Below are 22,867 nucleotides of genomic sequence, written 5' to 3'. Positions count from 1 at the left end.
TTTTCTTTCCTTCTTCATTAAAGCCTTTAGTTACTTACTCAATTTCTTGCACACTGTTTAGGAATTAATCCCTTAAATCAGGTGCAGGAAATCTTTGGCTGCCCAGATGTTACTGTGCTACAACTTCCGTCAGCCCCTGCAAGAATGGCCCATTGGTTTCCCACAATTCCCTTAAGTAAAATGTTGTGGTTAGAGTGTTGGACTAGGACTGGAGAGGCCTGGGTTCAAATCTCACTTAGCCCTGAAAGGTCACGGGGTGACCTTGGACCAGTCACTTGATCAGGCATAGCAGAACACGGGATTTTACAAGAATATCACGGAAATCTCTGCGAATATTCAAGCAGCCCAATAGACATTTGCCTCCCCAAATATTTGGTGTCTTGGGCCTCTTGGAGAGTCTAATTGCCTGTCTTCCTTTTTCAATTTTTGTGCCCTGAGTGCATCTCCATATTTAGTAAATAATCTCTATTTTTGCTCCATGTATCATTGGAATGCCTTTATGTGTTGTAGTCAGGCGAGGAGGAAATTTGCCATTGGAACATTATTAAAGGGCCTCTTGACAGATAATTGGATGCTGGAATGGCACTGGGCTTGACCTCATCAAGAAAACCATTTGCTCTCCATCAGCATCTTGGTGAACCTTTATAATAATCACAGCAGGCTAGAAAGAGAGAGAAGCAAAGAATTAACCCCTTGAAAGTTGGCCTTAACAAAAAAAAATCAATCAATTGAACAGTTAAGAGTCTGTTCCAGTTAAGAATCTACCAAAGAATGAATGGACACCAATTCACTGCAAAGACTACGTGTTCCTTTCCAGGAAGCCTAAGGCCTATTTTCTTGTGTGTAATAGCCTTCCTCCTCTGGACACACATTTTATCTCACTTATGTACTCAGTAGGTCACTGCATTTTGCAGGAAGCTGTTTCCTTGGTGTCTCTAAAATATCAGCAGCCTGCTCCACATCAGCTCCAGGGAGGAGTTTCAGGGGAGGCTGCCACTGTTTGGAACAGCATCCCTGTTGAGACATGACAGGTGCCTATGATTTGTAATTTCCAGAAACAATAGAAGACATTTTTATTTTACCAAAACCTTTCCAGCTGGAGTGGGGAGGGATTAGGTCTCTGCCTTGGGTGCTTATTTGTATTGTTCTTTAACCTATATTCATTTGTTTTGTTTTTTGGCTTTTTGGATTGTTCTTAAACCTGTGCTCATTCTCCTTTTTTTGTATGATTGTAATCTCCTACACCAGTGTGGTGTAGTGGTTAAGAGCGGTGGACTCGTAATCTGGTGAACCAGGTTCGCTTCCCCGCTCTTCCACATGCAGCTGCTGGGTGACCTTGGGCCAGTCACACTTCTTTGAAGTCTCTCAGCCCCACTCACCTCACAGAGTGTTTGTTGTGGGGGAGGAAGGGAAAGGAGAAGGTTAGCCACTTTGAGACTCCTTTGGGTAGTGATAAAGCGGGACTTCAAATCCAAACTCTTCTTCTTCTTTTAAATTGTATGAAAGGTGACTCATAAATGAATAAAATAATAATGTGTACAACTTTAGAAGACACAGTACGCTTGCAGCTTAACACGCATGTAACTGGTTGAAATTGCGCAAGTTAAATCCAAGCAAGGTGGAGAGCTCAAAAGCTCTTTATGCGCCAAGTCTGCTTGGGTTATGCAGCACATAAAGAGATTTTAATCTCTCTGCCTTGCTTGGGGAGCAAGGTCTGCTCCGTGTGCTTGCGCTGGGAAGCTCATGTGAAATCTCTCAGGGCCCTGGGGAAAGTGAGCCCATCAAAATTTCACATAGCCAACTGCATACAAATGCTATGCGTTTATTTGTGTACCTGTTTGTATATTAAGAAACTGGCAGGACACCGTTCTGAAGCCTGTCTGTCTGGGACGCAACAATTGTCAGAGCATTCGCGCAGGAATGGAATTCTAAAGACCCTGAAACGGTTTTGGTCTGTCCCTTAAGGCAATGCGTTCTCACCAGCAGCAGACAAGGCTTCAGACTGAATAGGTCAGCTACACAGATTCAACATCTCCCAAGGAGGTGAGGATGACAGGAAGTCCTTCAGAACCCTTGAAACAGAACACATGGCTAATTTGGACAGTGCAGACTCCTTAAATGCTGCATTCATTAACTGTGAGGTGCGTGTGACAGCTTTAAAAAGAAAAGGGAAATGGTTTGTAGGTAGCCTGCATGAATATAAGCCTTCAAGGATTCCAGAGCACATGACAGGTTACAAGGCCAGAGGAGTGTGTGCAACATTGATTGAGGGAAATTGACTTGCTTATGGAGCAGCTGCTATTATATAGCATTAACTAGTAGCCTATGACATGTATTAAATTCCCTCTTTCATCTACATAACCCCATTATGTAAGAACTTTGCAAGAGAACTAAAAAAGCTTTCAATGTGTTGTGGCCCTGAAATGGAATATCAAAGGTTTCTGCGCTTAATAAAACACGGTGAAGACTTCGAATAGAAAATTGGCAATAAACTGTGGGTTTTCCTTTTTTAAAAAAATAATAATCCTTAATGTTGGATATGATCTGGTTAGGTATAAGCTTAGATCAAATTATAAGAAGACTGGTGATATAAAGCAGCTGGACTTATGAAAGCACTAACAATGGCTTGGTCTACTTATCAGTGATGTAGTGGGGAGGGAATCACTGAAACACAACTGGTCCTGCGAAAGACGGGTGCGGGGAGAGAGATTTGGTGCCACACAAGGAAAGACCTTTTTGTCCCTGAGCCTCTGAGGAAGCACTTCCAGTCACTGTAGAGAGGTCTGGCTGCCGTCCTTTCTAGGCAACACTCCACACGCCAGTGGTGGATCATGGAACCAGAGTCAAATGTGGGTGGAGCCACAAATGTTAATTTACTGACACACTCTTCTCTATCCTCCATCCAGGCAAGCAGGAACCATAGTCAGAGTCCATAACACATTCCAGCAGGCAAAAACCCTCAAGGAAGATGCAAAGCCGTGACAGTGAAGGGTGTGGCCAAGAAGAGCCCGTGTGGCCAATGGAGAGTCCTAAAGGCCAGATAGAGAGGCTTGGAGGGCCACATTCAGAACCTAAGATTTCCCACCCCTGTGTCAGGGAGCCGACAGGGAGAACCGGTCATACGCAGATCAGAGAAAGACAGTGACACGCCGGCTAACTTACAGATATTTTCTTTATTAAGGAAGCAGAACAGAGAACACACAGAGACTTCTAAGGGTCGCTTCTGTCTAGATGAAGCTGTTGCCTGAGCTGGCTTATAACTCCCCCAACTCCACTCTATAACCGTCTATGTCAGGCCCCGCTCTCTGTCTACAGCAACTCTGTTTTTGCCTGGCTCTCTGCTCTGTGATGTGCAGTAGACGCCTTGTTTTTTTGGGGGGGGAGGGCTGCAGGAGGTCAGCAGAGAAGCTATCGGGGTGGCTGGAGCTGCCAAATTTGATTCCTGTCTCTGCTCTGTACTGGGGCACCTGCCTCTTCTTCACCCTCCTCCAAGGTCCCAGTCTCCAGCACCTCCCAGCTCTTCCCCTCTGGGGTGTGGCCAGTTTCCCACCATCAGGAGCTCCTCTCCCTCTGGGCTCCTGGTCAGACAGCTTCCACCTCTCCTCCTCATCCAGCCAGTCCCCAACACCCTACTATCTATAACCCTATGCCAGGGGTCTGCAACCTTTAAGACAAAAAGAGCCACTTGGACCTGTTTCCGAAGGAAAAAAAACTGGGAGCCGCAAAACTCGTCATTATAAAAATAACCTTTTTGTCACTTTTTTATTCTTTGTTTGACCACTCAGAATTACTCCTCCTCATTGAAATAAACGTTAAATTAACAAGTTACCTTTTTGTGTGTGTGTGTTCTTCACTCCCCTTCAAAACAGTGACCAGCGTACATGCCCCCTTTCAATGCAGTGACCAGCGTACATGCCCCTTACAATGTAGCGGGCGGGCGGGAAGGTGACGTCGGGATGGTGCGTGACTAACGCACGCACCGCCCTCATGCGACGTCACAGCCAGTACAGTGCCCGCCACAGTGGGGAGTGTCGGGGCCCACAATGCGCCTCCTCCCCTCACTAGTATTCGCCCCGGAGCCGCGGCAAAGGTGTAAAAGAGCCACATGCGGCTCTGGAGCCGCGGGTTGCTGACCCCTGCCCTATGCCATATTTAAAAAGAAATCTGATCTGGTGCGAGGCAAATTCCTGTGGTCGGACTGGGACGCAGTTCTCCTTTCCACATGAGTTGGTGGGCATCAAAGAGGAATGAACTAAGCAATGTGCATGTTGCCTGTTGTTGTTGTTCTGCTCTTCCATTTTTTATTTTCTACCGTCTATATGTTTTTATTCAGTTTTTATGACTGTCACAACCCTTCCTTGGGCGTTTCATTATAGTGAAGTGAGGCCTGGAGAGGTTTTTAGTAAATATAGGTGAGCCAGTCTCTCGCCTTTCATCTTTTATCTCATGCGGCTCCTGAGCCAAAGGAACTGTGTTGTTGCTGTTTCTGTTGCTTTGTTCTTACCTGAGAACCTCAAATGATGAACAAAAGACATGCAGAGAGAACCTTGTTTTCGTGAGGCGTCTCAGCCTGGGCTCGGCCTAAGCCTGACAGCTTTTATAACAAACGGAAACGGGAGGTTTGCCATATCAAGGGATAAGAAAGCCTAGGAATGCCTCTGCTAATATGTCCTCCAGCGCTAACTTGGCTTTTCTCTTTCTCTCTCTGTTTTGCAGTTCTGCTAAGCCAATCCTCACTAGAATGAGCACAAAACAAAACCAAGTAACAGCTTTTGTACATCAGCATTAAATGGGAAGAGGCTTGGGAAGGAAGCCTGTGATGAAGGAGAATGTTGACGAGTGTAAGAAAAACTAAAAAGTCTGACTGCCAAGAGCTGCCTTCTAAGCACAGTTCAGCCAGGCATGCGAGTGGTTCTCTGGAGAGAGATTCGATCCTGGATTTACCCACCAGCTCATTAGGAACTGTCACTGGATGCAACATTCAGAAGGCATGCATGAAAAGTCACATAAGGGGAATAAATTTTAAACGGGGGTGTAGTTGTCACTAGGTAAACATATTAATATACATGCATCAAGGAGGTTTGTAAAAAATAATTATTATTATTTCAACTGAAAAGCAAAATCCTTTAAAATAAAGCATTTCACAAGGCGGGGACGGTTAACTCAGAGAATTTCTGTTCCGGCCACCAGGAACCAGAGAGGACATCATCCAGCATCGCTGCAGAAAAGACTCTCTTACGTTTCAGGTTACAGAGGAAATGGCGTAAACTTTTTGAATCCACCGTTGCTGCACCTCATTTGGCCTTCACTTTGAAACACAATGCTTCTTGATTCCTTGCCTACATGTTCTGTTTACTCTCTGTGCGTAGCGACTCTGTGGCTGTTTCAGACTCGAATTCTCATTCTGCAAAGGCTCTGAGATGGTGGCTCCCAAACTGTGAAATCTCCATGAGGAGGAAACATGAAAACCCATAAAGTGACAAGTGACCCATCTCCTTCCACAATTCTTTCGCAGGCTATTCCAGAGATTCATTGGGGACCTTCTTTACCCAATAGGTTCCTTGTAGCATGTCTCCATTCCCCTCCTTTCCGCCCAGTCAAATTATAAACTGTGGAGGGGAGAGAGCTCAGATAAGGTAAGGTTGAGAACGGAGATGTAAAAGATAGGCCCAAGACATTTTTGTGCCTGAAGCAGACAGTCCAAATGTGTCTGTCGTGTGTGTGTGTGTGTGTGTGTGTGTGTGTGTGTGTTTAAGATAATATTTCAAGAAATTGCTACCCCAAATCTGCCTCCTGAAGCAAACTCAGCCAGCTCCCTCATGATGAGTTGGCAGTTGGGGTAAGTGCTGCTGACGTCCAGTGGGAAGCCATTTTGCAAAACATGACATAGTAAGGTTGGTAAACAATATAGAGTTAGTCTTGGCATCCGAAATGTAACCATGTAAGAGCTGCCATGACGCACTTTTAGCGTTTTTCTGATCTGAGAGAAGGAAATGGACGTTCTTTACAAATAGCAATGAAATTGCTTGGAATAATTATTTCAACTAGCTCAAAGTAGAGAGCAAAAAGAACTAACTCTGGGCAGCTACGTTTTTATTGTATCATTGCCACACGGGGGTTTGAGGCACACCAGTCCATTGCGGGGATCCATTTGAATGGGGGAAATACATAAGATGTCCATTTCTGCTCTCAGTGAAGTTTTCTTCAGCCAGTTTTAAAGCGCCATCTTTCTGCTCCTCTGCTGCCTTTAGAAAACTTGACTTTAAGTAATGTCTTATCAGTACGGATCCCTCCATGCGCAACATCGCACAATGCTTACTAATTACTTATACCAGACAGAAACTGGTAACTGTTTACCACAGGTGGGCACTACATAAGGATGCGCGACTTCTCCTTTACAACTCTGGTTCACCATTCACCGCTGCATCTAGCATAAGAAAAACGCGCTGTAATAGAAGGGGTTTTGGGGAAAACAAGCTAGATTTTGCATTTTTGAATAAATCTGCAGAAAGCCATTTGTGTTTAAAGCTGCTTGTCTCTCTGATTGAAATGCCTATGGACACGCTATCAATATATTTAAAAGGGTTCTTTCTAAGTAAACAATTTTTCCCTCCACTCTCTAGGTGCTTATGCTGCCCCCAGCACTGTAGTATTCCAATGCTGTGTGCTGAGTATTTGCCAGAGGAAGTTACCGATAACATTGTTATACAGCATAAATAGATATTCATAGCGTCTTTTTCACAGTGGTGCTGTATAATGTGATTCCCTCCCGAGGTTCCAAGGACAAAATGGCTCGCTGTGGGCTTTGAATGAAAGTCAGTGGAAGTGCAGGGAAACTTCATTAATTTAGAACAGCCTGGAGGAAATGTCTAGACAACCCAAGGTTTGGTTAAACAGGAGTAGCATATTTACTATGTAGTGGCTGCAATGAATCTCGATCTCTAGATGTTCTGCCTAACTAAGGAGATAGTAATTAAAGGCCAAACTGAACAAAAATGGATGTCTCGTGTTGAGTTTTCTCCCTCTGTCAAAAGTAGCACACCTTAATGTATGTCCTGATGTCAGGATACTGTTCTCCTACCGGTGGCAACCAACTATTTGCAAAATGGGGTGGGAATACTCCAAGTCTGATGATAACAGGAGGACATCATTGAACTAGATGTTTAAAAGAAGGATAAGGACGTTTTCCTTGGCAACCCATTTTTCTCACAATGTATGGTTCCACCATCAGATTAACGGAGTCATTATTTGTCTGGGTCATGTCCCAATTCTTTTTTCTTTTCTTTTTAATTTGTTACTTGTTAATTTGTTAAATGTTATAATATGAATTGCCAACTGATTGCTTTCTGTGGCCTGGTGGTTTCTGCCTCAGGCTTCCCTTAGGCTCCCAGCAGAAATGATAGTAATTAGTGGCATCAATGATCTTGGGTTAACCCAGAATAGAGAATTCAGTGGGACTTGCTCCCTAGTAAGTGTATTTAGGATTGCAGCCTTACAGCCCAATCCGATGCGTGTGTTCTCAAATGTAACTTCAGTCAGCCTTATTCTTAAGTAAGTATGCATAGGACTGCAGCCTTATATTGCAATCCTATATGTGTCTACTCAAAAATAAGGTCTAATGCATTCAGCAGGGCTTAGGGTTATATCCTTAGTTATAAAATGGAATGTTTAGGGTTGGAAAGGACCAGAGATTCATCTAATCTAACCCTTTGCACTGTGACAGAAAACTACATAGCCAGGAAACCCCACCCCCACGCCCTGCTGTGAGAGAAAAGCAGTAAAGGCAATGGAGCATCGTGCCAGAAGTTCTTTAAGGGCCGTGGTAGCTAAAATGCCCCCCAGTGTAAACTAAAACTCCTATCATCCCTGACCACTGGCCATGCTGGCTGGAGCTGATGGATGCTGTCGTCCAAAAGAACTCAGTGGCATGACTTTGGCTACCTCTTGCCGTAGGGCAAAAAACCAGATTCCGGTGCTTAAAAGGTAAGAGTTGTCTTGAATATTACAGGGAAATGCCAGAAAGCACATCAGCCCAAACTCTGATCAGCTGGTTCTGACATCACACAGCAACTCTGCTGAGGTAGTAATGTGAATGCTTGGCTTTTTGGTGTGTGGTGGCCATTATTGTGAACAGCAATGCGTTTCTAGTTTGCCACTTCCTGGGAAACCCTCAATATTTCAATCACGTGTTGAACCATGAGTCATTGTCCAGAACAGACAACACACCCCAAAAAGTCATTGTCCTTCACATCGCAGCCTCTCAAGAGCTTGAACCAGAAACCTTCCTGACCTCCTTAGCAGCATCTTCTGCAAAGGATAGCTGGTGTTGGGGGATGAGGATTGGTCCTTTTCTGTCCTCATGACTATGTTTGGTGCTGTTCCTGGCTTCTCATTAGCCTCTGGTGACCCCAAATTAAGTATGACACCTTTCTGGTCAACTTCTGGCCCTTACCAGAGCAACTTATCTCTTTGGATTTGTGCTTTCCTACCTTCCATTGCCATACAAACTTTAATTCTCCATACCTGCGTCATCCTCAACCTCCCTCTGGTCTGTGCTTTGGTCTTAGCCTTCCAAAGATGAATTATCCAGCAGTGACCATTGCCCTCCCACCATAGCCCTCAGTTTCTGACCGTTGTTGACTCCAGTGCTGACTCCACAACACCTGACATTTCCAGAAAATTGCCACTTTTGATGTGATCCAAAGCTCCTTGACCTATCAGGGCTCATCAGATCCCATGACCTAGTCCTGACAAAACTGGCCATCGCTGACTTTGTTGGTACCAATATGGCGGGGTGGTCCTTAGACCCAAATCATGAAAGCAAAACTTGTTATTCTCTTCAGCAGGCGTTCCCACCTCTCGACATCCTGTTTCTCACTGTGGCCCAGTAATGTTACTGCAAAAATCTTGCAAACTGATGTGGGTTTCCCCATGACCATTTGTGTGTAGATACCTGCGTGTGTGTATATAGATGTACATAGATATGTATAGATAGATATATATATAAAGGAAGCAAAACAGTTTTAAGTACATACATCATTCAATGTAAGTAGGAGTCTGTTTTTAACTTCTTAAAGTGTTGACACTTTCCACCAGGTCGCCCCATTGTAACATGTCAAAAAGAGTTGTGGTCTTTGGTTTCTTTGCTTTGTTTCTCTTTGTGTTTTTTTGAAAAGAAAAAGGTCAACAAATTGTAAAGAAGTCTGTTGGAATACCTGACTTTCTGAAGAAACAAAGAACAATAATTTTTGTTACTTTAAGGTATGCTTGTTATTAAAGTACCTAATAAAGATAAATAATGAATTTTTGTAGCATACTAGAATAAAGTGTTCTAGTGCCTTTCTCTCTAGTTCATTCAGATGTGGATGTTCTCTTTCTTTCTTTCTTTCTTTCTTTCTTTCTTTCTTTCTCTCTCTCTCTCTCTCTCTCTCCCTCCCTTCTTTTTTTTAGAAAAAAGCTTATCCCAGTCGTTTTTCTCACAGCTTTTGTATTATAAAAGATGTACAGCGGTGCACCTTTTATTTAAGGTATCAATGAATTTAACCAGAGGTGCAGCACTGACAATGGAATTTGTTCACAATCATCTCACTGGCTGATAAGGACTTCTGAAAGATAGCTCTGAGTTCCAGAGTCACCCTGAGGGTGCAATGGTCCGCTCTACAAGCATTCATATGGAAGAAATGAATGGGATGCAATAGGAGATACACATTGGCAAGTCTGCCTTTTTTATAAATATATATTAAAGTTTTCACAGTATTACATAATGAAAAAGAAAAAAGAAAAAATAGGAAATAAAAAACAGTTAAAAATAATTCCATCTTTACATCACTTATCTTTCATTTACTTGTTTCCCGGACCTCCTCATACCTCCCTTTTTTGTATTCCAGTTCAATTTATTAGTTCAGCAATTCATTTCCCTCCTTATTATCCTGATCTTTAATCTTAATATATTATAACATTAAATTTTTACCTATTAAAAATCCAATTTTTCCATATTCTTTTAAATAATTACAGCTAGAAACCACTTAACTTCAATCCAACATCATTCTAACATTCCTTAATTTTACAATATTTCTGTAAATAATCTTTAAATTTCCTCCAATCTTCTTCCACTGACTCTTCTCCCTGGTCTCGGATTCTGCCAGTCACACATTGGCAAGTCTGCCTAAGACTGAAAGCTTGGACTCTTTCCTCTGAACTCAACACCCCAACTTACAGCTTCCTCTATGATGAAAATAAAGCAGACCAACTATGCAGGTTTTAGTATTCAGACCTTCAAATAATAATTTAATATTTACGTCTTACTTTTCAAGGTGGCTAAAAAGGCCAACATTACAATCTTTATGCCCTTAGTGCTATACAGTACTTAGGTGATGAATAGCATTATAAGTATTATTCTATGTGGTTTGTACCTTATCTTGTCCAGGTATCTTCTTCTAAGGTTGTTGTGCTGTGCTATGAAGCGGCTAATTAGCTAATTAGCAGTAAATTAAAGCTTCAGTCCTAGGCACATTTACTTGCATGTAAGTTCCACTGAATATAGCAGGACTTACTGCTGTGAAAACATGTCTAGAATTTCAATAAGAAAGCCTAAGTTGCTTACTCAAATGTAAATGTGGTTTTATTTATTATGGGATTTTTTTCTTAACCCTTCAGATAAATTCCTGGGATGGCTTGGGGAAAATAATAAATCCAATAAAAACATCCAAAAGCTATGGATGATAATGTATGCAAGGGGGCCTTGTAGTATTGTCTGATCAGATTTAGCAAATCTATTTGAATTGCAGATTAGCTGCAAATTAACTAATGTCTTGCAGAAGTCTGCAGAGCAGCTAAACCGTCTTGCAGAGTCCATTGATCTAGTAAGCTCACTGGTTGGACATTTTAACTGATCACAGCAATGCTGTGGTGACCAGGAAAACCAAAATCAGGTTCACATGTCAGAGCAAGAAGGAGAGGAACATTGGGCCTTAACACCTGGTGTCCCTTTTTAATGGCACACACTGAAATCCATGCAGCATTTCTAAATTTTCCACATGTCAGGAACTGGTCTGCATCACCCTTACCATTTTTATTAGCTCCACATGTGTACACACTGGACACAATGCGGAAAGAATGAGTGACAGCTAAAGTCTTCATCTCACCAACAAACATTTTGCTGGATTAGCCACACTGAGGCCTTGTGGGGAAGCAGTGTGTGCTGGTATGTGTCAACTCCTCACATTTTGCTGTAGGTCTGGCATGGGCAGCCTGTTGCATCCAGAAGTGGTTGGACTCCCATCAGCACCAGCCTTCATGGTCAATGATCGGAGACAATGGACATTGTAGCCCAACAACCTCTGCCAGACACAACACGTTGCCCAGCCCTGCTGTAGTTATAAGTCTAGTTTCTCATCTTCATTGACCTCAGCTTGGTAGAATCATAGAATAGAATCATAGAATCATAGAGTTGGAAGAGACCACAAGGGCCATCGAGTCCAACCCCCTGCCAAGCAGGAAACACCATCAGAGCACTCCTGACATATGGTTGTCAAGCCTCTGCTTAAAGACCTCCAAAGTAGGAGGCTCCACCACACTCCTTGGCAGCAAATTCCACTGTCGAACAGCTCTTACTGTCAGGAAGTGCTTCCTAATGTTTAGGTGGAATCTTCTTTCTTGTAGTTTGGATCCATTGCTCCGTGTCCGCTTCTCTGGAGCAGCAGAAAACAACCTTTCTCCCTCCTCTATGTGACATCCTTTTATATATTTGAACATGGCTATCATATCATCCCTTAACCTCCTCTTCTCCAGGCTAAACATGCCCAGCTCCCTTAGCCGTTCCTCATAAGGCATCGTTTCCAGGCCTTTGACCATTTTGGTTGCCCTCCTCTGGACACGTTCCAGTTTGTCAGTGTCCTTCTTGAACTGTGGTGCCCAGAACTGGACACAGTACTCCAGGTGAGGTCTGACCAGAGCAGAATACAGTGGAACTATTACTTCCCTTGATCTAGATGCTATACTCCTATTGATGCAGCCCAGTTTTATCTCCCTGCTTCTGATGATGTGTTAGGGGAGGGAAGACACATCATGCTCCATCTTTGGTCACCACCCTGCACTCAACGCTCACCTGTGACTCATAGAAGCTGTCAGCATGCAACAGCCACCATACCTGGGAACAGCTTTGACTGACTGCCTAAACCAGATGAGGGTAGCCGATAAGTCTCAAACCCTCGGTGAATTAGGAACTTCCTCTGCAGGTGAAGACAGGCTCTAGTAGATTGAGCAGACGAGACTAACAGTGGGTCCAACGGTCAAGAAGGCATAAGGCTCATCAACCAGGGAGGGTAGAAGAAAAAGAGTTTGGATTTGATTTTCTGCTTTATCACTACCCGAAGGAGTCTCAAAGCGGCTTACATTCTCCTTTCCCTTCCTCCCCCACAACAAACACTCTGCGAGGTGAGTGGGGCTGAGAGACTTCAGAGAAGTGTGACTGGCCCACAGTCACCCAGCAGCTGCATGTGGAGGAGCGGGGAAGCGAACCCAGTTCACCAGATTACGAGTCCACTGCTCTTAACCACTACACCACACTGGCTCTCCCATCTAGGAGAAGGAAAACTTTGATCCTAAATCTCCACTGCCTTGTATGTTATTTCTGGGAGAAGAAAAAGCTAAGGGGAAAACCCTCCACAAATCCAGAGCAGAGTCCCTAAGACAGTTGGGTGGCAGCTTGTATGCCTCTGTCTGGCAACTCCTGCAGCCAAGCTAGTCTTACTCTGCTTTCCTTGCTCTGCTTTCCTTTGGACCACATCAGTGAGGCGGGTGTTGTTGCCTGGGCAGCCCAGAACCTCCATACATACACACTGCCCAGTTGAGGTCACTTTGGTGCTCCTAACACAGTGGTTTGGCTTCACCCCCAGAGGCGCACTCCATTGCCTCTCATGACAGACAGGTGCCAACAAGCGCTTCTAATGGTACAAAGCATTTACAAAGTCCCTCGGTGCCACACGAAATTTCCTGCATAGGAATTCATCCCAATGAGGGCATTGCCTGGGTAGCTGTCACCAAAACAAGCATATTCCTCCATCACCCCTCTAAGGAAGAGGGACTGCTGCCTGCCTAGACTGGCCCACGTTGGGCAGATGTCCGGCCTGCAGGAAGTACTGACTTCGCCTTTTAAAAGACTCACAAGCCAGAACCTGCTGCTGCAAAAGGCATAAACATATAATTAAAAAATTCTGAGCCCAGGAATTTATTCTGAGTACCAGAATTGGGCAGGTCTCAGGGTCTTTTTGTACAACAGTCCATTCCCAGCTACCCCAAGATTTCTTCATTTCAGCGATGAAATTTTGTGGTGGGTGGGAGGTCATTTCGTCACTGCTGTTATGTAAGCAGTTTGCACCTTACCAGGTGACTACAGATTAGTCAGAAGCCTGGCAGGAGAGCCAGATTATTCTGCCCACTCCTGGTCTTCACTAACCAATATAATCCAGATTGTGGGGGGGGGGGGAGGGCACTTGTTCCACAACTTGCGTTAGACAATGAAATGAAGCACCTTTCATCATTTCAACCATTTTGAATTAAGTGCATTTACACTGGAATCCTCTGGGCTTCAGAACATTTCTGTCCTAAGGTAGGGTCGTAGGCAGGAATGCCAAGAGTGCTGAAAAAAACATTTCCATGAAATGGGATGTTGTTATTTAGGAAATGCAGTGGCCCAGTGTGCCTGACTGCTGCCATCTGGTGGTACGCTCAAAGGTTTTCCCGTTCACCTTTTGCATTTTACGCTGTGCAAGTTGAGAGTCCCATAGCCCAGCTTTTTAAAAATACATTTAAACATCAGTGATGTACGCAGATCCAGTTATTTGTGCCGTTATTAATATTCTCCGGCCTGCATATCTGCTTCCTGCTCTTTCCACTTGCCTGCGTTGTGGGTCCTGCTGCTAATCGCAAAATGCTTTATTTTTCTCAACAGTTGATCTCGATCCCTTCTCTGCCTCCCGCCCCAATCCAGATCCTGGCTGCTGCCTCTTTCCTCCCTGAATCTGGGGGGGGGGGGGGAGAGAGAGAGAGTTTGTTGTGTTCCTGCTAAAAAAATCAGACATAGAAAAATCTGGCAGGCATCCCAGCAGTCATAAGGTGGTGGCCCTGCTTCCACTTAGCATAATAATCCACTTTCCCCAAACAATCTGTATATTTTTAATTTTTTGTCTCCTGCATATTTCCATGAGTCTCCTCCTCCTAAGTTGCGAGAGAAAGAGAAGAAAGTTAAACCTTTTTTAAAACCTGATTTGTACTTGTATTCCTTGGCTATTCAGTTTGTGGTCCAGCTGCCTTGCATTCAGACGTAAGAGCATCTGTCTTGTGTGCGGAAAATGCCAGGTTCAATCCCTCACACTTTCAGGTGGGGCCCCTGCCTGAAAACACCAAAGAGATGCTGCCGATCCGTGCAGGCAATACTAGATGGACCCAACGGCCTTGTTATAAGGTAGCTTCTTATATTCCTAACTGAAAGTCTATATTCGCTGCCTGTTTACTCCTTCCTCCTCCTCCTGTCTTTCCCTTGAATCAAATTTCGTATTGTAAGCACCTCGGGGCAGGGGCCTGCTCTGTAGTCTGCAAAGCAGGAGTGGGAAATCTCAAGCCCCAGGGGCCAAATGCAGCTCTCAAGACTGCTCCCTGTGCCCATTTTGCAGGCCACACTCTTCACTGGTCCTGAGAGCTTTTGCCTGGCTGGAATGTGTCCTTGACATATGATGGTGCCAGGATGGAGAGCAATGTGTTTGAAAACCTATTGCTTTTAAATTATTTATTATTATTATTATTATTATTATTATTAGGTAGGGATGCAGTCTGCTGTACAAAGGTAAGAGTCTGTTGCTACCATGGCGCACTGTGGCTCCTGTCCTGAAAGGTATTTATCACCTCTGCTTTGCAATGTCAGGCACACTGGTACCATAAAATAAAAAGCAGCCATTAAACAGAAGCGTACAAATTTGAATCATAGCTGTCAACTTTTCCCTTTTCTTGCGAGGAATCCTGTTCGGAATAAGGGAATTTCCCTTTAAAAAGGGAACATGTTGACAGCTATGATCCGAATGTATTTGGCTATATAGGCAGGGCACGCTCTCCTTACATAGCAAGTATAAATTTACAAGATGCAGCCTTTCTGCCCCATAAAAGTGTAGTAAAATCAGTAGATATTAAGTTTATGCATTAAGGACTATTTACAAAAATATTGCAAAATTAAGGAATGTTGAATGATGTTGGACTGAAATTAAGTGGTTTCAAGCTGTAATTATGATAAAATGGCTTTCTTTTTTTTAAAGCAAGAATTTAAAGTTATAACAATTTAAGATGTTGGAGAGAAAATAAGGTGTTTCTTCTTTCTTTTTCTTTCTTTTTAAGCTGTAATGCTTTGAGATAAGGATTTGCTGTATAAATAATTTGAACTGGAATACAAGAAGGGGAGGTATGAGGAGGTCGGGGAAATAAGTTATGAGAAAATAAGTTCTGAAATTTATGTGTTTTTAATATTTTTATGTTTCCTTTTTTTGTAAAAAATTGGAAACTCTAATAAATATTTTTTTTAAAAAAAAAAGTTTATACATACCATGCAGCTCTTAAAGACAAGGCACACACGATCAGGAAAGAAGATGAAGTATGCATTACCATCACACGAAAAGGCACTGTGCTACTTTAAGAGTAAAACCTGGCCTAGTAAAGACCTTTACACTTACCAGGTTCGTTTCTTGTGTTGCTTGCGAGCCAATATGTCAACAATGAAGTTTGCCAAACCTAAAGCTGTTGTGAAAGGGGAATGTTCCTTCTAAACAGTTGCTGTCGTGAAGCTCGGTCATTTATTTCTGAGATGCAGTTTGTTATATTGTCCAGTAGATGGCTGTAAAACATTTTCTAAGAGACAGCCGGAAACTACACAGTATTGGGAAACTGTCTGGCTAGCATCCCAAGAAAAGCAAAGTGTTGATGCTTAAAAGACGTACAGTTTGGAGAAAGGAAATTATATAGGCAACCCCACAGAGATTGTTTTGTTTCTCTTTATGCACTGGAAAGGTAAGATGTTATTTTAATAAAATAAAAATAAAATGGTATTGGGAAAACAGAGGCCTCCGTATACGTGTGTGTGTGTGTGTGTGTGTGTGTGTGTGATGCTTAGCCATGCCCTCTCCGGGATACGCAATTGCGCACAAACCCTCCCAGTTTTCCATTCAGCCAGAGATGGCAGACACTTCACATTCTGCTGTACTTAGTATCGGGCTGTGTTAGGATGGCAGGATTGCACCATTAGGGCTTTCCCTCTGAAGTTTTGTACTTCTACAGAACTTGGAGTTCCCCCAAGCATACTGATACCTTCATCTTGTTTCTCAGGGGTTCCATTTTAGGTACAATCCTGTCGCGGGCTGATTTCCTTCAGAATGGAGAGGTTTGATCTTCTTGCAGTCCATGGGACTCTCAAGAGTCTCCTCCAGCACCATAATTCAAAAGCATCCATTCTTCGGCGATCAGCCTACCTTATGGTCCAGCTCTCACTTCCATACATCACTACTGGGAAAACCATGGCTTTAACTATATGGGCCTTTGTTGGCAAGCCATAAAAAGCCAAAGGTGAGATTGACTGACAAAACTAACATTCAGCTCCATACCAGCAGCTAGTGGCCACAAATTCTCCAGTCCTGCCCTACAGGGTTGTCTGTTCTTTGTATTTATCACTCTCTGAGAAGTTGAGAGCAGCAGCAGCAGCAATAGGGAGGGTACCACCCTGTTTTCTTCTCACAACGATCCTGTGAGGTAGACTAGGCTGAGAAGGGGCAGCCCACCAAGGATCACCCGGTTACTCCGGTAAGGAAGGCCTATAAAGTCTCCTGTTTCCTCTTTGTGGGAATACAAAGGCAAGGAGCCTATTTTATGGGCTCGCCCTGCTGTCGTCATATCCTCCTGGGTTCGTGTACGAAGAAGCCTTACATTCATCCCCTGAGCTCAACGCAGCGTTTCCTTCCAGCAGAGGAAGCTGGTTCTTGTTTCTTTCCCCTCGCAGAGCCCCACCTTTGCTCTCCTTGGAAACTCCAGCCGGTCCCAAGTGCCTCTGGGACAGACGCCAGGGTAAACACGAGCGGCAATTGAGGCTGCTGCTTCTCAGCCCCGCTGCATGAGTCAGCTACAGCTGGGATGGTTTAAGCGAGCTCATTAGGAGTCAGGTTGTCCAACTCTGCTGCTCTAACCTCACAAAGCTTTTTATCCTGGGCTCTAATCTCGACCATAAAGACGATGGTCTCCATAGTTACTCCCAGCCCCGTCGTTTGAGGTGTGGCCTCACTTCCCCTTCTCAGTTCATTACGGGACTAAAGATTTGTGCTAGAGTATGGCCCTGTATGGGACGCGGGTGGCACTGTGGGTTAAACCACAGAGCCTAGGGCTTGCCGATCAGAAGGTCGGCGGTTCGAATCCCTGTGACGGGGTGAGCTCCCGTTGCTCAGTCCCAGCTCCTGCCAACCTAGCAGTTCAAAAGCACGTCAAAGTGCAAGTAGATAAATAGGTACCGCTCCGGCGGGAAGGTAAACAGCATTTCCGTGCGCTGCTCTGGTTCGCCAGAAGCGGCTTAGTCATGCTGGCCACATGACCCAGAAGCTGTACACCGGCTCCCTCGGCCAATAAAGAGAGATGAGCGCCGCAACCACAGAGTCGGCCATGACTGGACCTAATGGTCAGGGGTCCCTTTACCTTTAGGACCCTGCAACACTGGAGCCATGCCATGCTTGACAACAGTGCCATCCAATAAGCCACCTGGTGCCCTCCAGATGCATTGGACTACAATGTCCATCATCTCTGACCATCGGCTATGTGCTGATATGAGCTATAGTCCCATCATCGGGGGGGGGGCACATGGTTGGGGAAGGCTGCAAAAAGTGCACAAGATGGGGTACACTGTCTTAAGTAGGCCCCTAGACAGCATCTTAAAAAACAGAGCCATCACCTTGCTGACAAAGGTCCGTATAGTTAAAGCTATGGTTTTCCAAGTACAGTGGTATCTCAGGTTAAGAACTTAATTCGTTCCGGAGGTCTGTACTTAACCTGAAACTGTTCTTAACCTGAAGCACCACTTTAGCTAATGGGGCCTCCTGCTGCTGCCGTGCCGCCCGAGCACGATTTCTGTTCTCATCCTGAAGCAAAGTTCTTAACCTGAAGCACTATTTCTGGGTTAGCGGAGTCTGTAACCTGAAGCATATGTAACCCGAGGTACCACTGTAGTGATGTATGGAAGTGAGAGCTGGACCATCAAGAAGGCTGATCACCAAAGAATTGATGCTTCTGAATTATGGTGCTGGAGGAGACTCTTGAGAGTCCCATAGACTGCAAGAAGTTCAAACCTCTCCATTCTTAAGTGAGTGCTCACTGGAAGGACAGATCCTGAAGCTGAGGCTCCAATACTTTGACCACCTCATGAGAAGAGAAGACTCCCTGGAAAAAACCCTGATGCTGGGAAAGATGGAGGGCACAAGGAGAAGGGGACGACAGAGGACGAGATGGTTGGATAGTGTTCTCGAAGCTACCAGCATGAGTTTGACCAAACTGTGGGAGGCAGTGGAAGAGAGGAGTGCCTGGTGTGCTCTGGTCCATGGGGTCACGACTAAACAACAACAACAAAACAGACGCAGGATTGTAGCCTGGAGCAATGTAAGCATGGTAGCTTCAATGCACATTCTTTTCCTCAAAGAATTCTGGGCTCTCTGGTTTGTTAAGGGTTGTTGCTGGGAATTTCAACTCTGTGGGACATAAGCTACAGTGCCTAGAATTCTCCAAGGAAGAGAATGTGCCTCAAATGTGCTTTGGAGGTATTGTGTGTACACAACCTTGGACTACACAGAGGCAGCCAATCTCAATGAGCCAAGTGCGGCCTCGAAGTCAACAGGCTCTGCGTGGCTCCTGCCTCAAAGCTGCTATCTGAGAACAGTGATAAATCACTTGACAGTTTTCATTCATTCATTCAATCCTAATAGTAGGCCAGTATTTATTTTTCTCTCCTTTCCGTTAGCACGTTCATTTCATTTATTAATTTTCTATCTTGCCTGACCTTTCAAGGGAGCCCATAAAAACAGATGTGCACTTTGTCAAGAAGGAAAGGTCCAAGAGTAGAATTGGTTGTTGTGGCTCTTAAAAACAAACAAACAAACAAACAAACAACCATTTACACAATAGCCTGTTCTTTCCCTTACTCCAAGTTTTTAAATAAAGAGATATATCCAATTTTAGATAGATAGAAAGATAGAGACAGACAGATGATAGATAGATGATAGATAGATAGATAGATAGATAGATAGATAGATAGATAGATAGATGATAGATAGATAGATAGATAGATGATAGATAGATAGATAGATAGATAGATAGATAGATAGATAGATAGATAGATAGATAGATAGATAGATAGATAGAGATAGATGATAGATAGATAGATAGATAGATAGATAGATAGATAGATAGACAGACAGATGATAGATAGAGAGAGAGAGAGAGAGAGAGAGAGAGAGATAGATGATAGATAGATAGATAGATAGATAGATAGATAGATAGATAGATAGATATAGATAGATAGATAGATAGATGATATAGATGATATAGATGATAGATGATAGATGATAGATGATAGATGATAGATGATAGATGATAGATGATAGATAGATAGATGATAAAGATTCTCTCTCCCCCCCTTTCTCTCTCTCTCTCTCTCTCTCTCTCTCTCTCTCTCACACACACACACACACACACACACACACACAAAACATTGCCATTGCAATGGCAATGCCCATCAACTGGGGGGGGGCAGCCCTCTCAAATATTTTATTGGGGAGGCTGAAGGGACCTCAGCCCCTAGGAGTTGGCTCCTATGATATACACACATAAACATGATGGAACCAGATGTGTGTATGTGTGTCTTGAATATGTGACTGCAAACAGAGAAAGTAAAGCAAGAAAAGTTTTCATTACTCAAAGTTTATTTGCAATCAAAGTGATTTAATCACCTGGATTAAATCAGATGAATGCATGTGTGTGTGATTGCATTTGAAAGTGGACGCTTCTGAACATCTTGCTGATCTGCAGAGGATGTTTGGCGAAAGATGAAACTAATGTGCCATCTCAGACCATTCACGGACCACTTACATGATGAACTGGTATATATTCACTTGATAATGAAACAGTATAGAATTGTTGCATTAGACTCACATGAGCCACCAATCCCTGAAGTGGGATGGGAGCTAAAGTGAGTTGGATTAAAAGCTGTTTTCCCTTTCAGGTTTGTTTATACCACCAGGTCCAATGGTATAAAGGTCTTACTAGGACTGATAAGTTTGAGGGTATCTGGTGGCCTCTCCTGGTGTTTGTTACTCGATCAGGAGAGCACAGTCAACCTCTACTCTCACAGCTCAATTTTTGGAGACAGTTTAGGTCAGTGGTCTTCCATTATTCTTAGTATATCTCTTATAATAGTATGACATTTTACCATTTTAGCTTTGAAGTGCTCCCTCCCTACTGTATTGTTTGCTTTTCTCTCTTTTACTGTATTATCCTTTTTTAAAAAAATTCCCTTTCTTGCTCTGTTTGTCCTCCTTTGAGGTTTGTAACTGCTTTCTTTACTTACGTAACAAAATGAAATAAAGAAATACTTTATGGAAAACAACGGCGACGACATCTGACAGAGCAATCAGCAGATTTCTAATGAGGAGCATGGGAACTGCGCATGAGAAGAAAGGCTCACTCATGCAGACAGGACGCTCTTCCTCAGAGTTGCACAAGGCACCCAAGCCACAAGACCTGTTCGTCTTTTTTATTTTCAGGGCGTGATCCTCTCTGCTCTGCTGTTCCTTTGTGTAAGGAGACCACTCCTGCTCCATCTTCTGGGCTGCACTGCTTTTGATCAATGTCTTCTCATCTGCAAGCCTCTACTCATGGGAGATTATTCCGGTGATGCAGACGATAACGTCCATAGATTTGCCATGGTCCCTCTACTGATTGCAGAGCCCAATGTGAAACCCCAAGCACTCTTCAGAGGTCTTCTTCCAGGAGTCCCTTTTCAAACAGGGGTGGCTAACCTGTGGTCCTGCCGCTGTTGCTGGACTCTCCATTCCCATCAGACCCAGCCAACATGGTCAACAACACCTGCAGGTGACAAATTAGCCACCTCTTGGTCCAACACTCCCCAAAGGAAGTGGCTTTGTAAGTTATTTTGGCTGTTTCCCCGTTACTTAATTTGATCGTATCTTTAAGATATATCTTAACTCTACATGAACAGCCTGCAATTGTCTCCCCTGCAATTTGAACCCGTTGCATTTTATTGTATCCTGATGTGATGCTTTCAAAATAAATCATCTTACATTACTCAATACAGTGGTACCTCGGGTTACAGACGCTTCAGGTTACAGACTCCGCTAACCCAGAAATAGTACCTTGGGTTAAGAACTTTGCTTCAGGATGAGAACAGAAATCGTGTGGCGGTGGCACGGCGGCAGCAGGAGGCCCCATTAGCTAAAGTGGTACCTCAGGTTAAGAACAGTTTCAGGTTAAGAACGGACCTCCAGAACGAATTAAGTTCTTAACCTGAGGTACCACTGTATTTGAAAGTTGTACACATAGCTTTATTTTGAAAGTGTATAAGCTGGCCTCTGGCATAACTTCCCAGAGCAGTGTGCTGTTAAGAAAATAAAACTATATAATAAATTTAACAGCAAAAAAAGTGTTTTCTCCCTCTTAGGCTGCAACTATATGCCAGGGTGGCAAACCTCAGTCTCAGGGGCAGGGACGCGGACTTATAAAAAATATGGGGGGGGCGGGAAAGCTCATGAATAATAAATAAGCTCATGAATATGCAAATAAAGTGGTGCCGCCTCCTCGTGAGCGAATAGGGGAGAGCATGCTGCGCCTATTAATCAGCTCCGAAGGAAATTGGGTGGAGCTTTTGCTCGGGAGGGAGGGCAGGAGGCATGCAGCCCGACCCTGTGCATTTTGGGCTGGGGGAGGGGCGGCAATGGCGCTCTGCTGGAGGGGCGCCGGAGATTATTGGGGGGGCAGAGCCCCCCAAACGAATTTTTGAGGGGGCTCGGGCCCCCTCAGGCCCCATGGAGTCGGCGCCTATGCTCAGGGGCCAATCCTCTGGACTCTCCCCTGGCCTCCCTGCTCTGCTCACACCCTTCATGTGCTCTGGTTTGTACCCCAAATATTTTTACCTGACTGGAATGTGCCTTTGACCTCGGAAGTGTAGAGAAGCCTATGTGAGTGTGTGGAGAAACTAGGCTCCTGAAACAAAGGTAAAATGTGTGTAGATTGCTCTGCCTACTTTTACCTCTGGCCCACTAGTGAGATGTGGTCCCTGGAAGGATGAGAAGAAGCTGCCCTCCAGGCTAGCAGATCAGGATAGATGCTCATTGTCATCGGGGCAAATCAGAACAAATGCTCAATCAAGAGTGGGTGCCGTAAGCTTTGTACAAGCAGACCAGGATGATTGCTCCATCAGCAGGTTGCCTGGAAGAGACACAGGTGCCCATATCAAACAAGAAAAATATCCTCTTTGCACAATGATGCCTCTTTCATGCCCTACCTAAAATGGCCGCTCACCCAGTCCTGGCGGTGGGCCATGTTTGTGGCCCAGCGTGTGGCTTCCCCATCTCCCTGAAGCCACGCTGCTTTCGTTGGCCGTTGCTCTGCTCCCATGGCCATCGTGGAGCCTGCTGGGTTCCCGCCAAAGCCAGATTCAAATTTGGTCTATCCATGGCAGCCTGGGGGACAGGGCAACTAGAGCAGACCGAGTTGGAGCTGGGTCAACTCTGGTCCGCTCGTGACAAATAACGAGGGATGCGCTGGGGTGCCCTCATGCTGAAAT

At 44.3% G+C, this 22,867-nt stretch overlaps 1 protein-coding gene and 1 long non-coding RNA gene across 3 annotated transcripts in view; both read left to right on the top strand.

Annotated features, from left to right (window-relative positions):
* Positions 1-9,303, top strand: part of LHFPL3 (LHFPL tetraspan subfamily member 3) — a gene marked incomplete at its 5' end in the record, with an annotated part of 263,325 nt that extends 254,022 nt beyond the window's left edge. The window contains one exon of the mRNA XM_083464317.1: positions 4,717-9,303. Within this exon, the coding sequence (XP_083320443.1) occupies positions 4,717-4,745 (29 nt within the window). The 3' untranslated portion in view covers positions 4,746-9,303. The remainder of the gene's footprint in view (positions 1-4,716) is intronic.
* A 6,634-nt stretch (positions 9,304-15,937) lies between these two features.
* On the top strand, positions 15,938-21,366 carry LOC310688059. Of its 2 annotated transcripts, XR_014516753.1 has the most exons (3): positions 15,938-16,050; positions 20,288-20,439; positions 20,608-21,366. It is a non-coding gene; the product is annotated as an uncharacterized lncRNA (long non-coding RNA). The 2 variants fall into 2 exon arrangements; XR_014516752.1 differs by lacking the exon at positions 20,288-20,439.
* The last annotated feature ends 1,501 nt before the right edge of the window (positions 21,367-22,867 follow it).

Source organism: Podarcis liolepis, assembly GCF_965112155.1.
Source record: "Podarcis liolepis genome assembly, chromosome: 10".
In the NCBI taxonomy this organism is placed as follows: domain Eukaryota; kingdom Metazoa; phylum Chordata; class Lepidosauria; order Squamata; family Lacertidae; genus Podarcis; species Podarcis liolepis.
The sequence above is the reverse complement of the archived record's forward strand: the minus strand, read 5'-3'. Positions and strand labels throughout refer to the sequence as shown.